Here is a 14,634-nt window from a genome sequence, read left to right as displayed (position 1 = left end):
CCAGAAGAGGGCCTTCACCAGAGCATGACCATGTTGGCCAGCACCCTGATCTTGGACTTCCCAGCCTCCAGAACCGTGAGAAATAAATGTTTGTTGTTTATAAGCTGCTGAGTCTGTGATGTTTTGTTATAGCCTGAACAGACTAAGACATGCCCTTTTTCATGTTGAGGAAGTTCCCTTCTGTTCTTAATTTGTGGGAGGCTTTTTATGATGAATGTGTGTTGGATTTTGTCAAATGCTTTTTCTGCATTTATATCATGTAATTTGTATCCTTTATTACTATAGTGTATTATATAAATTGATTTTTAGATTTTAAACCAACTTTGCATTCCTGGGGTAAATCTCACTTGATTCTGATTTATGATCCCATTTACATGTTACTGGTTTCAGTTTGCTAGGATTTTATTGAGGATATCTATGTTTGTATTCAGAAGGGAAAATAACTTGCTATTTTCTTATGTTGTCTTTGTCTGGCTTTGGAATCAGGCTAATAATAGCCTTGTAGAATGAGGTGAAAAGTGTTGTCTCTTCCTTTGTTTTCTGGAAGAGGTTTTGAAGGATTGGTATTAATTCTTGTTTAAATGTTTGATAAAATTCACCAGTGAATCCATCTGGTCATTCATTGGTGGTGGTGGTGGTGGTGGTGGTGGTGGTGTGTGTGTGTGTGTGTGTGTGTGTGTGTGTGTGTGTGTGTGTGTGTGTGTGTGTGTGTGTGTGTGTGTGTGTGTGTGTGTGTGTGTGTGTGTGTGTGTGTGTGTGTGTGTGTGTGTGTGTGTGTGTGTGAGAGAGAGAGAGAGAGAGAGAAGTTTTCCAGTTAGAAATTCAGATTTTTCCTTGTTATAAGTCTGTTGAGATTTTCTGTTTTTTTTTTATGAGTCTGTTTTGGTAGCTTCTGTTTTTCTAGGAATTTGTGTATTTTATTTATCTAATTTGTTGCCATACATTTGTTTATAGTGTTCTATTATACTGTTTAAAATTTCTGTAATATTGTTAGTGATGACCCATCTTTCATTCCTCATTTTAATAATTTGAGTGTTTTCTTTCTTTTCTTTTCTTTTTTTTGTTCAGTCTACCTAGATATTTGTAAATTTTGTTGATCTTTTCAAAGAACCAACTTTTGGTTTTATCAATATTCTCCGTAGGTTTTCTATATTCTATTTCATTTATTTTCACTATAATCTTATTTTCTATTTCTTCTCTTTGTTTTGGACATAGTTTGTGCTTCGTTTTCTAATTTCTTAAGGTACATGGTTAGGTTATTGATTTGAGATGTCTTCTTTTCTAGTATAGGTGTTTAGTTTTAAGTTTTATTCTAAGCACTGCGTTAGCTGCACCTCATAAATTTTGGTATGTTGTGATTTTCTTTTCATTAAGCTCAAAAGTATTTTCTAATTCCTGGTATGGTTGGTTCACTTCTTTTGAAAGTGTGAATTGTTTAATTTCTATGTATTTTTAAATTTCAAAGATTTTCTTCTTTTATTGAGATATAATTGACATATAACATTATATTAGTTTCAGGTATACAACATAATGATTCTTAACTTGTATATACTATGAAATGATCACCACAGTAAGTATAGGTAACATCCATCACTCACATAGTTACAGATTTTTTTGTGTGTGATGACAACTTTTAAGATTTACTTTCTTAACAACTTTCAAATATACAATACAGTATTATTAACCATAGTCCCCATGTTGTACATTATATTCTCATGACTTAGTTTTGTTGTTGTTAATTTTTAATTGAATTCCACTGTGGTCTGAGAACGTTTTGTATGATTTCACTTCTTGTAAAATCATTGAGGTTTATTTGTGGCCTGGCATGTGGTCTTTCTTGGAGAATGTTCCATGGGTTTGAGAAGAATGTGCATTCTGTTCCTGTTTGTTAGAGTGGTCTGTGGATGCGTTGGTTGATGGTGTTATTCAAGCCTTCTGTATCCTTGCTGATTTTTTGTTGTTCTATCAAGACTGGGGTTTTAAGTGTTGAACTATTACTGTTGAATTGTTAATTTCTCCTTTCTGTTAGTTTTTGCTTAATGAGCCTTGTGGTCCTGTTTTAAGTATATGTGTATTTATAGTCAGTATATCTTACTGATGAATTAACCCTTTTGTCAATGAAATGTCCCTCATTGTTTCTACAGACTTTTTCTTTTTTTGCTTTAAAGTCTATTTTGTCTAATACTGATAGAGCCATTCCACCTGTCTTAAGGTTGCTGTTTGCATGGTATACCTGTTTCCATCCTTTTACTTTGAACCTGTTTATTTCTTTGAGTCCAAAGTGTGTCTCTGGTTGAGAGCATATCGTTGGACCTTATCTTAGTCTGTTTAGACTGTTATAACAAAATACCATAAGACTAGGTGGCTTACAAACAAAAAACATTTATTTTTCAAAAGTGTTATAATTCCTGGGAAGCCCAGGATCATAACACTCCCAGATTCAGTATCTGGTGAGGGCTTCCTGGTTCTTAGATGGCCATCTTTTTACTGTATCCTCAAAGGGTGGAAGGGGTACTCTCTTGAACCTTTTTTATGAGCACTAATCCCATTCATGAGGGCTCTACCCTCATGACCCAGTCACCTCCCAAAGGCCCCACGTCCTACTGCCATCACTTTGGGGGTTAGGATTTCAAAATATGAATTTTGAGGTGAAACAAACATTCAGAACACAGAAGGTCTTGGTTTTTTTTTTTTAATCTACTCTTACCATCTCGACCTTTGACTAGATTATTTAATCCATTCACACTTCATGTGAATCAAGGTGTCCTCTAGGCTGTGCTTCCTTTGAAGGCATTAAGGAATAATCTGTTCCATGTCCCTCTCCTCTCTTCTTCATGCATTCAGTCCTCCATATTTACATGTTTTTCCTGTATGTCTTCATGTTGTCTTCCTTCTGTGTATGTCTGTTTCTGCCATTTTTATAAGGATACCAGTCATAAGGTACAGGCATACCTTGTTTTATTGTGCTTCACGTTATCGCGCTTTGGAGATAATGCATTTTTTACAAATTGAATGTTGCAGGCAACCCTGCATTTAGCAAGTCTGTCGGTAGCATTTTTCCAGAAACATTTGCTCACTTTGTGTCTCTGTGTCACAGTTTGGTAATTCTCCCAATATATCAAACTTTTTCATTATTATTATATTTGTTATGGTGATCTGTGATCAGTAATTTTTTAAATTCAAGTATAGTTGATTTACAATACTGTGTTTCAGGTGTACAGCAAAATGATTCAGTTGTATATTTTTTCAGATTATATTCCATTATAGGTTATTACAAGACACTGAATATAATTTCCTGTGCTATACAGTAAATCCTTCTTGCTTATCTGTTTTATGTATAGTTGTTTATACCGGTTAATCACATACTCTTAATTTGTCCCTCGCCATCTCTCCCTCCCGTTTGATAACCATAAATTGGTTTTCTATGTCTCTGAGTCTGTTTCTGTTTTTTTTTTAAACATATTTATTGGAGTATAATTGCTTTACAATGTTGTGTTAGTTTCTGCTGTATAACAAAGTGAATCAGCTATATGCATACATATATCCCCATATCCCCTCACTTTTGCATCTCCTTCCCACCCTCCCTATCCCACCCCTCTAGGTGGTCACAAAGCACCGAGCTGATCTCCCTGTGCTATGCGGCTGCTTCCCACTATCTATTTTACATTTGGTAGTGTATATATGTCATTGCTACTCTGTCACTTCGTCCCAGCTTATGCTTCCCCCTCCCCGTGTCCTCAAGTACGTTCTCTCTGTCTGCGTCTTTATTCCTGTCCTGCTCCTTGGTTCATCGGAACCTTTTTTTTTTTTTTTTTTTTAGATTCCATATATACGTGTTAGCATATGGTATTTGTTTTTCTCTTTCTGACTTACTTCACTCTGTATGACAGTCTCTAGGCCCATCCACCTCACTACAAATAGCTCAACTTCATTTCCTTTTATGGCTGAATAATATTCCATTGTATATATGTGCCACATCTTCTTTATCCATTCATCTGTCGATGGACACTTAGGTTGCTTCCATGTCGTGGCTATTGTAAATAGAGCTGCAATGAACATTGTGGTATGTGACTCTTTGAATTATGGTTTTCTCAGGGTATATGCCCAGTAGTGGGATTGCTGGGTTGTATGGTAGTTCTATTTTTAGTTTTTTAAGGAACCTCTATACTCTTCTCCATAGTGGCTGTATCAATTTACATTCCCTCCAGCAGTGTAGGAGGGTTCCCTTTTCTCCACACCCTCTTCAGCATTTATTGTTTGTAGATTTTTTGATGATGGCCATTCTGACCGTGTGAGGTGATACCTCATTGTAGGTTTGATTTGCATTTCTTTAATGATTAGTGATGTTGAGCATCCTTTCATGTATTTGTTGGAAATCTGTATATCTTCTTTGGAGAAATGTCTATTTAGGTCTTCTGCCCAGTTTTGGATTGGATTGTTTGTTTTTTTGATATTGAGCTTCATGATCTGCTTGTATATTTTGGAGATTAATCCTTTGTCAGTTGCTTCGTTTGCAAATATTTTCTCCCATTCTGAGGGTTGTCTTTTCCTCTTGTTTATGGCTTCCTTTGCTGTGCAAAAGCTTTTAAGTTTCATTAGGTCCCATTTGTTTATTTTTGTTTTTATTTCCATTTCTCTAGGAGGTGGGTCAAAAAGGATCTTGCTGTGATTTATGTCATAGAGTGTTCTGCCTATGTTTTCCTCTAAGAGTTTTATAGTGCCTGGCCTTACATTTAGGTCTTTAATCCATTTTGAGTTTATTTTTGTGTATGGTATTACGGAGTAATTTCATTCTTTTATATGTAGCCATCCAGTTTTCCCAGCACCACTTATTGAAGAGGCTGTCTTTTCTCCATTGTATATTTGTGCCTCCTTTATCAAAGATAAGGTGACCATATGTGCATGGGTTTATCTCTGGGCTTTCTATCCTGTTCCATTGATCTGTACTTCTGTTTTTGTGCCAGTATCGTACTGTTCTGATTACTGTAGGTTTGTAATATAATCTGAAGTCAGGGAGCCTGATTCCTCCAGCTCTGTTTCTGTTTCTCAAGATTGGTTTGGCTATTTGCAGTCTTCTATGTTTCCATACAAATTTAAACTTTTTTTTGTTTTAGTTCTGTGAAAAATTAATACTACTATTAATAAAGCTGCTGTGAATATCCATGTACAAGTGCCTGTGTGGACATGTTTTTTTTCCTTCTGGTTAAATACCTAGAAGATGGGTTGCTGGGTCATTGAAAGTACATTTTCAACTTTGTTAAGCAACTGCCAAATGTTTTCCAAAAGTAATTTTGCCGCCTTACATCCCCATCAGCAGTGCAGAAGAGTTTTACTTCCTCCACCCTCCTGCCAGCACTTGTATGGTCAATCTCTGTCATCATCCCTTTTAATGTATGTGTAGTGATATCTTATTGTGGTTTTAATTGCATTTCCTTGATGAATGATGATGTTGAGCATCTTTTCATGTGCTTTTTGTTCTTTTGTATCTTCTCTAAAGTGTCTGTTGAAGTATTTTGCTGTCCTCCCCCCTTTTTTGAAAAGACAAACTTTTTTTTTTTGCGGTATGTGGGCCACTCACTGTTGTGGCCTCTCCCGTTGTGGAGCACAGGCTCCGGACGTGCAGGCTCAACGGCCATGGCTCACGGGCCCAGCCGCTCCGCGGCACGTGGGATCCTCCCAGACCGGGGCACAAAACCGTGTCCCCTGCATTGGCAGGCGGACTCTCAACCACTGCGCCACCAGGGAAGCCCAAGACAAACTTTTTTTAAAGACTGGAAAGATGAGGTTAATGATATTGAGCACCTTTTTATGTGCATATTCGCTCTTCATATGTCTTTCTTGTGAAGTGTTCAAATATACTTAAATATTTAGAAATTTAAAAAAATTTTACCTTTAATTTGGGGGGAAAAGATTGCTGACTTCTGCCTTAGGATATTATTAGTCAGTCAGATTACAGTAAAGCAAATTTATGAACATGAAATAAGTATTTTCAGATTGTCTTTTTCACTTAGAACCAACTATTAGAATTACCAGTAAAATCACCAGTGGTGATTCTTATTTGGTTTGGGTGAATAGAAAAATGGCATTTCCCAGCATTGGGTATTTTCATATTTAAAATTATTAAAATGACTACTGGGATATTTTCCCAAATAATTTAGCAAATTACTAATAGTCAGTAGTTTTCTCAGACGAAAAGTATACCTTATATATCCTTAAGATTTTAGAAGTATTTTCATTTGATCATTTAGAATTTTAAGTTGTACAGTTGTAAAACCTATAAAAGAGTAGTCCTGAATGTAAAACATAATTTTTTTTTCACTCATCAATAGATACTTTTTGGCTAGGTAAAGATGTTTACCATTCTTTACAAAATTAATTGGTTGAGATTTCTCTTTATATAAATAGTATAGTACTCGCTTAATGTAGAAAATAGGAATAAAGACAAGTTGATAGAAAAAAACACAGCCAGTCACTCTTAAAATTTAAAGTAGAAGATTTTAAGAGACTAATAAGTAACATTCCATTAAGTGGCTTTATCATTGTTTACTTAACCATTCTGCTATTGCTGGGAATTTTTATATTTTTAATTTTAAAAAATTTAAAATTTTTCGCTGTGTCGGGTCTTCGTTGTGGCTCATGGGATCTTTGTTGCGGCATATGAGATCTTTCGTTGGTGGTGCACAGGCTTCTCTCTAGTTGTGGCATGTGTGTGCGTTGTAGCATGCAGTTTCTTTTTTCCCCTCTCTCTAGTTGAGGTGCGCGGGCTCAGTAGTTGCAGTGCGAGGGTTTAGTTGCCATGCGGAATGTGGAATCTTAGTTCCCTGACCAGGGATTGAACCTGTGTCTCGTGCATTGGAAGGCAAATTATTTACCGCTGGACCACCAGGGAAGTCCCTATTGTTGGGATTTTTTTTTTTTTTTTTTTTGCTGTACGCGGGCCTCTCACTGCTGTGGCCTCTCCCGTTGCGGAGCACAGGCTCCGGACACACAGGCTCCGCGGCCATGGCTCGCGGGCCCAGCCGCTCCGCGGCATGTGGGATCTTCCGGGATCGGGGCACGAACCCGTGTCCCCTGCATCGGCAGGCGGACTCTCAACCACTGCGCCACCAGGGAAGCCCCTATTGTTGGGAATTTAAGTTTGCTTTCATTTTGTTGCTTTTATAAATAATACTGTGATGAATATCTTCATGCATAACTTTTTTCCTGTTTCATATATTTTTGGTACAGGATTCCAGGCGGGATTATTTTGTTAAGAGTATAACAAACACACAAGATGTTGTTAACGTTTTCCCAAATTTGCCTTCTCTCAGTCTCTTTTCATACATGTATGTAAGTGCATATCACATATGCACATTCATGTACACATTTTTTTTCCCAGAACCATTTGAAAGTAAGTCACAGATGTCAGGCACTTCACCTCTGAATACTTTAGCCTGCACTTCTTAAGAACAAGAAAATTCTTTTACATGATAACCACAATACATTATGAAGAAAATTTATAATAATTTCATATTATCATGCAATATAAAGTCTAGAATCAGAATTCTCTAAATGTCCCCCAAAATGTCTTGTGTTAAAAAAATCTAGGATCAAATTGAGGTTCATGCATTTTATTTTTTGGGTATTATATCTCATTAGTCTCTTAATCTTAGAATAGCCCCTGCCTCCCCCTGACCCCCTTAAACCATGACATTGACTTTTTTGAAGAGTTCAGGCCAATTGTCTTGTAGAATGTCCTACATTCTAGATTTTTATAATTGGGTTTGTCCTCATGATTAGGTTCATGTTAACATTTTTGGCAAAAGTACTTCATAGCTGATGTCATTTGCTTATTGCATCATATCAGAGGATACATAATGTCTGCTTGTCCCACTGTTGGTGGCCTTACATTTGATCACTTGGTTAAGGTGGTAGCTACCAGATTTTTAGTTATAAAGGTGCCTTTTTCCTTCGTAATTAATAATCATTTGTGAACCTAATTATCTGTTTGCATTGTGCTGACACCAAGGTGGCTGAGCAGTGATGGGAAAAAAAATCACAAAACACAGTATGTTTATGCCCTTATAAATTTGTGGTTATTAACCCTACTGGATTCCTCAACTTCAAGAAAATCCTACTGTGTTTCTCTAGTCAGCTTGTGTTCCCCCTCTCCCCAGTGATGATTTGAAGCCTTTTCTCCCCTCAAGCCTGTGTTCTTTTACCTTTTGTATCACTTTGAAAAAATGATCTTGGTTTCTGGAAGAAGGAAAAGGGGTTCTTCTCCCAACATAAACCAGCACAGTGGAGCAGTTAAGAGTACTGGCAACAGAGTTGAGAGTGTGTGGATCTGGATCCCGCTCTCACCACTCACCCATTTTACTATGGACTTAGTTATTAATCATTCTATTCTTGGTCTTCTCAGTTGCAGAAGAATAATTACCATTGTACTTCACAGAGTAGTTGTGAGGATTAAATGAAGTGTAAATCATTGTAGAGGTCTTAACATACTCCCTGGTATATGGTGCATGTTCAGTAAATATTAGCTCTTTTTATGCTACTTCTTAAGAAACTTAATTATAAAATTAATTATCCTGTCTCCTGTATCTTCACCCTCTCCTAGTCTGTTGACCTCTTCCCATAAGCACTGAAACTTACACAGATATTTTCTATCTTAAGCTAACTAACCAACCAATAACTAAGAAGACCTTTCTTGCATCTCACATTTATCTTCAGCTCTTGTCCTATATCCCCCTTTTGTAGCTGTTTGTCAACTGCCTACATTTGCTGTGTCTGTGTCCCTTTTCTTCTTTCCCATTTCTGCTCCCACCATTCCATTAAACTATCCCTAAGTCACCATTTCCTCTCTAAATTCATTATTACCCTTTTCTCTTGGTGTTTTCTTTATTATTCATAAAAGATCAAAGTCATCTTTTAAAAATACAGCTCTGGTCTCATGATTCTCTTGTTAAAGCTAGGGGATTGATATTGTTGTTGACATTAAAGTTTCAAATCCTCAGTATAGTCCACAGGGTCCTGCCTAACTGCCCATCCTTATCTTATACAAATTTCCTCTTCACGCTAAGCACTTGAGCCAGGTAAGTCCTTTAATTTCCTTGAACAAGCTTTACTCATGTCTGAGCATTTACATTTTGTCCTCCTTTTTGAACCACTCTCCATTTTCCACTTGTTTCCTTTGGACAGTTTCAGCGTAAATGTCATATTCTCAGTAAAACCTTCCCTGATCTGGTTCAGAAGAAATGCAGCACCTGTATTTTCTGTTCATGTTGCTCATCATAGTTGTAATTAAATAACTAATCGGGTAATTCTTCTTTGGAATGTAAGCTCCATGAAGGCAGGAACTGTTACTCTTTTGTTTGTTGCTGAATCTACAGATTCTACTAGTACAGTTGTTTTGCTAGAAGGTATTTGGTAAGTATTTGTTGAACGAAGAATGAATTATTATTCATTCATAGAAATGTCACTCATCTCTTTATTCTTTAATGATAATTCTGAAATCTATAAACTTAAAGTGTTTGGAGTTTCAGTGCCTTCTACAGAGGTTCCTCTGGAGAATTCTATCCTGCTTCTTCCAGATGATCTGAAGATACAGCCCCAAGTGGCTGCGGCAAACAAGTGATTTCTTTGAGCTCTGTTTTATATTAAAAATACATGAACACTTTGCTTTCTGTTTCTTAATATTCTTAACATTTGTTAAACAAACAGTGCCTAAAACTGGTACTAGGGAATAGAATAGACACTCTTCTGATCACACATTTCCAATTCTTCCAGCCATTCCTCATTTGACATTGTCTCACATCTACTTGGTAGCCTGTTCACAGTCCTGAAGAAACTATATTTCATGGTTCTAGAACTGAACACAGTTCTTCAAGTATTATCAGCACATAGATATGTTGAATGAATAATGGACATGTAATGAGGCAGAGCTGGAAGTGTTTGGATTTATCAGTTTTACTTTTGAAATTGGTGTAGGTACAGTAAGTGTTTTAAGCTGACATATTTTTAGAAATAAGGTAAAATTAAATGTATCTTAAGACTATGTAGGGTTAAGATTGTAGATGTTGTACTGTTACCCTTAGTTTTAATTATGTTTTCCAAATCAAATACTAAAACAAGAATACATTTTTAGTGCAGAAAGCGGTTGACTGTGTGACATGATGTGCAGATGTATGTTGTTGTTCCACTTATAGTGTGATCAGGCACAGATTGGTTACCAGCAATCCAACAGCTGTACATGTGTGTGACCACATATGTAGTATACTAGATAGAATTCTGAAGAAAGTCCCAATTTAAGTGAAATGTGCTTTAGTTTTTCATGTATATTTGAGAATGATTAGGCATATATTTTACTTATGATATTTACTACTCTGGTCACTTTCTTGAAGAACTGAATTTAGAATTCCTGGAGGTTTTCATTTGTTACAATTTGTGATGAATTCATGTATTATATAATGTTTAGTACTATATGTATTAATTATTTATGTGTGTAACAGGCAACTCAAAGTTATGTTGACGAATGTCCTATGGACGGATTTAGGACGAAAATTCAGAAAGACCCTACCTAAAAATGATGCTAATTTATGTGATGCCAACAAGGTGCAATCAGACTCATTGCCTTCGACATCTGTTGACAGCCTAGAGACATGTCAAAAATTAGAACCTCTTCACCAAAGCCTTAATTTATCTGAAAGGTATGTTGTTCAGTATTGATTTTGTTCAACTTACCGCATTTGAAATAATTTAAGTCCAATAGTCTTAAAAATAAGATTGTTGGAAATGATCTTTAAGAAAATCTGCATATACAGGTGTGACTCCCTCAAATCTTAAAGTTGACAATCTTAATTTACAAAGTTAATGATTCTACATTTCATTAGATTGACATAGAATTATTTTTAAAAGCAAGTATTCTTAGTGCATTTAGCTTAATAATGTGATTCACATGTACATATTTTTAGAGATTCACATATGATATAAAGTGAAGAACTAGATATATATAGATGGGTAAGGACCTAGATTAAATATTTTTTGAAAGGTATGTTAAAGATGCAGAAAATAAAACAGGTATGTGTATCTGTCTATCTGTAGATCTTTTTAATTTTCTGCATCTTTAACATACCTTTTAAGTATTATTTAACCTGGGTCCTTACTACTTTTGACTTTGTGAGCTTCCTTGTATTTTACATGCATTTTTTTAAAAAAAGGAGATGATTTTGAAATATTACTCCCAGATTTTTGATAATAAATATGCGGTTTAATTTTGAAAACTAACAAGTTTTGTTCTATATTTTTTAAAAGAATTATATATGAAGTTTGAGGCTAAAAATTAGGAATTAGCTCTGGGAATTTGTCATCTGTAACATATTAATAATATTTTTAATGTATTTCCACTTACAGTTTTAACCCTTAAATGAGTATTTTTTAGGGGAGGTATTTTGCTTTCAATTAGAATATCCTGTCATTAGCTAGATGGTGCTTTGGTTATTTGGTCTGTAATCTGATAACAATTTATAAGTGCTTTAAGCCAAGATCCAGTGAAAACCTGTTAACTTTCAGCACAATTATTTTAAATATTAAAGAACTCTTGTCAAAACATCTGAACATAGTATTATGCATTAATTGTTTTTTTAAAAAAGGACACTTTTTAAAAATACATCTTTATTGGAGTGTAATTGCTTCACAATGCTGTGTTGGTTTCTGTTGTACAACAAAGTGAATCAGCCATATGCATACATAGATCCCCATATCCCCTCCGTCTTGCGTCTCCCTCCTACCCTCCTTATCCCACCCCTCTAGGTGGTCGCAAAGCACCGAGCTGATCTCCCTGTGCTGTGCGGCTGCTTCGCACTAGCTATCGATTTTACATTTGGTAATGTGTATATGTTGATGCTTCTGTCACTTCGTCCCAGCTTACCCTTCCCTTTCCCTGTGTCCTCAAGACCATTCTCTATGTCTGCGTCTTTATTCCTATCCTGCCACTAGGTTCATCAGTACCATTTTTTTTTAGACTCCATATATATTCATTAGCATATGGTATTTGTTTTTCTCTTTCTGACTCACTTCACTCTCTATGACAGACTCTAGGTTCACCCACCTCACTACAAATAACTCAACTTCATTTCTTTTTATGGCTGAGTAATATTCCATTGTATATATGTCCCACATCTTCTTTATCCATTCATCTATCGATGGACATTTAGGTTGCTTCCATGTCCTGGCTATTGTAAATAGTGCTGCAGTGAACATTGGGGTGCATGTGTCTTTTTGAACTATGGTTTTCTCAGGGTACGTGCCCAGTAGTGGGATTGCTGCATCATATGATAGTTCTATTTTTAGTTTTTTAAGGAACCTCCATACTGTTCTCCATAGTGGTTGTATCAATTTACATTCCCACCAGCAGTGCAGAGGAGGGTTCCCTTTTTACCAAGGACACTTCTTTTAAAAAAGGCAAAAACATAAAAAGCTATATAACAGGAATTTCCATACTTGATCATATCTGATGTAAATTTAACTTTCTAAAGCACCCAAAATCTTAGAGTCAGACAACTTAGCTTCAGTAATTTATGAAGCAGTTTGCTCTCATTGTCCTGGAGTCCAGTGTTTTACCTCCTTAGTACAGGCGAGCTATTCCCTTACTGTGCTGCTGGATCTAAATAAAGGGGGCTAAAGGCATGACCCTTCCAATCCCTTTGATTCTCTTGAAAAGAAGCTTTAGCTCTCTTCCAAATGACATCTGTCCCCTCATCCCATGTCTGTCCTTTTTTCAATTAGATCAGCATGATTGGAAAAGTGTAATGTTTCATTCTCTTGGAATAGTTTTTCTCACCAGAAATTGTTAGCAGCTAGATTATGTGTCCATGAAATTTAAATACAATGTGAAGTAAAGAGTCCCAATAAGATTCTAATTTGGTTTTTACTGTGTGTGTGTTGTTCTGTTCACTTACTGGGATGAACTACTAGTTAGTCCAGATTTTTTCCCTCAGCTCCAGGTGTCCTATATTTAACGTGTTCCAAAGTGGATGCATCGTCTTTGTTCTCAGACTTGTTCCTATTTCTGTATCTCCTCCCTGTCTGAATATATGACTCCTCTTTACACTTAGTTCTTCAAATTAGAACTTGGAAATTGTCCTGGCTCCTCTTTTTTCCTTATCCTTTGTATCCAATCATTTATCATGTCTAGTTATTTGTTCCTCCTAAATCTGTCTTGAAATGATCTTTCCTTCACCTTTATTGCCACTGCCTCAGTTCAAGCCCTGATAACTTTGTGCCTTTATTATTAGGATCGTAATTTGATTGGGCTTCCTGAGCATAGTCTTTTTCTTCCAGGTTATTTCTCTGTATTGTTGCTGAAGTATTCATTCTAAAAGGCAGATGTTACTTGTCACTCTCCAGTTTAACATCTTCCTATGGCTCCACATAAACTTTAGGATAAAGTTCAAATTCCTTACCTTGGCATACAAGGTCCATGATGATTTCACCTTTGACTGTCTCTAGCTTTGTGTCTGTCCACTCTTCCATGTTCATGCTGTGCTTTAGATTTAGGAAACTATTGGTAGTTCACTGAATGTATAATGCTGTTTTATTTCTCTGAGCTCATGCTTTTTGTTCTCTTATCTTGGGAACAATTCTCCTTTTCTCCTTTACTGACTTATATTGAGCTCATTATATTTAACATTGAGCTCATTTCTTCTTTGATTCCACCTGCCACATCTGCATTTGATCCCTTTCTTTGTCTTGCTAAGCAGCCTGTCCCTGTATCATAGCACTCATCACACTATACTGTGATTTTTAGTTTCTCTGCTTCCCTGACAATAAGCTTCATGAGGGCAGGGACCCTACATTTTATTATTTTTCCTTGCACAGTACTGGGCACATACTAAACGCTCAATACATGTTTCCTGACTATAAGAAAGAGATTGCTTCTCAGCAGAGTTACATCTCCAGTCTCCTTGATTGAAATGTCTTTTCCTCCATCAGAACCAATTATCTGCTCTGTAATTTTGGGGACAATCAGGAGAAGAGATATCACAAGCTTCAAATAAGAAAATTGGAGGGCTTCCATGGTGGCGCAGTGGTTGAGAGTCCGCCTGCCGATGCAGGGGACACGGGTTCGTGCCCCGATCCCGGAAGATCCCACATGCCGCGGAGCGGCTGGGCCCGTGAGCCATGGCCGCGGAGCCTGTGTGTCCGGAGCCTGTGCTCCGCAACGGGAGGGGCCACAGCAGTGAGAGGCCCGCGTACAGCAAAAAAAAAAAAAAAAAAAAAAAAAAAAAAAAAAGAAAATTGGAGAACTGTTTAGGGTATAGCTTTGGATAGATGTTTTCTTTGTGGGGCTTGCTGTCTAGACTAGGACACTGAGACTTTGACATGATGCTGTTTGTCTTATTTTCATTTTACTTAGCTAGGATTTCATTATTTCAGAAAGATGAAAGGGAGAAAAATTTATTTATTTATTTATTTATTTTGCGGTACGCGGGCCTCTCACTGTTGTGGCCTCTCCCGTTGTGGAGCACAGGCTCTGGACACGCAGGCTCAGCGGCCATGGCTCACGGGCGCAGCTGCTCCATGGCATGTGGGATCTTCCCGGACCGGGGCACGAACCCGTGTCCCCTGCATCAGCAGGCGGACTCTCAACCACTG

The 14,634-nt window shown here is 36.8% G+C and overlaps 1 protein-coding gene across 7 annotated transcripts in view; it reads left to right on the top strand.

Moving 5' to 3' along the window:
• SENP7 (SUMO specific peptidase 7) overlaps positions 1-14,634 on the top strand; it is a 163,981-nt gene that overhangs the window by 65,826 nt on the left and 83,521 nt on the right. For 5 of the 7 annotated variants that reach the window (XM_060098717.1, XM_060098718.1, XM_060098716.1 and 2 more), the window contains one exon: positions 10,491-10,688. The exons of the other annotated variants lie outside the window; for them this stretch is intronic. In XM_060098717.1, coding sequence (XP_059954700.1) covers positions 10,491-10,688 — 198 coding nt within the window. The remainder of the gene's footprint in view (positions 1-10,490; positions 10,689-14,634) is intronic. 7 annotated transcript variants of the gene reach the window in all.

Source organism: Mesoplodon densirostris, chromosome 5 (assembly GCF_025265405.1).
Source record: "Mesoplodon densirostris isolate mMesDen1 chromosome 5, mMesDen1 primary haplotype, whole genome shotgun sequence".
Classification (NCBI taxonomy): Eukaryota; Metazoa; Chordata; class Mammalia; order Artiodactyla; family Ziphiidae; genus Mesoplodon; species Mesoplodon densirostris.
This window is presented reverse-complemented; position numbering and strand designations above follow the sequence as displayed.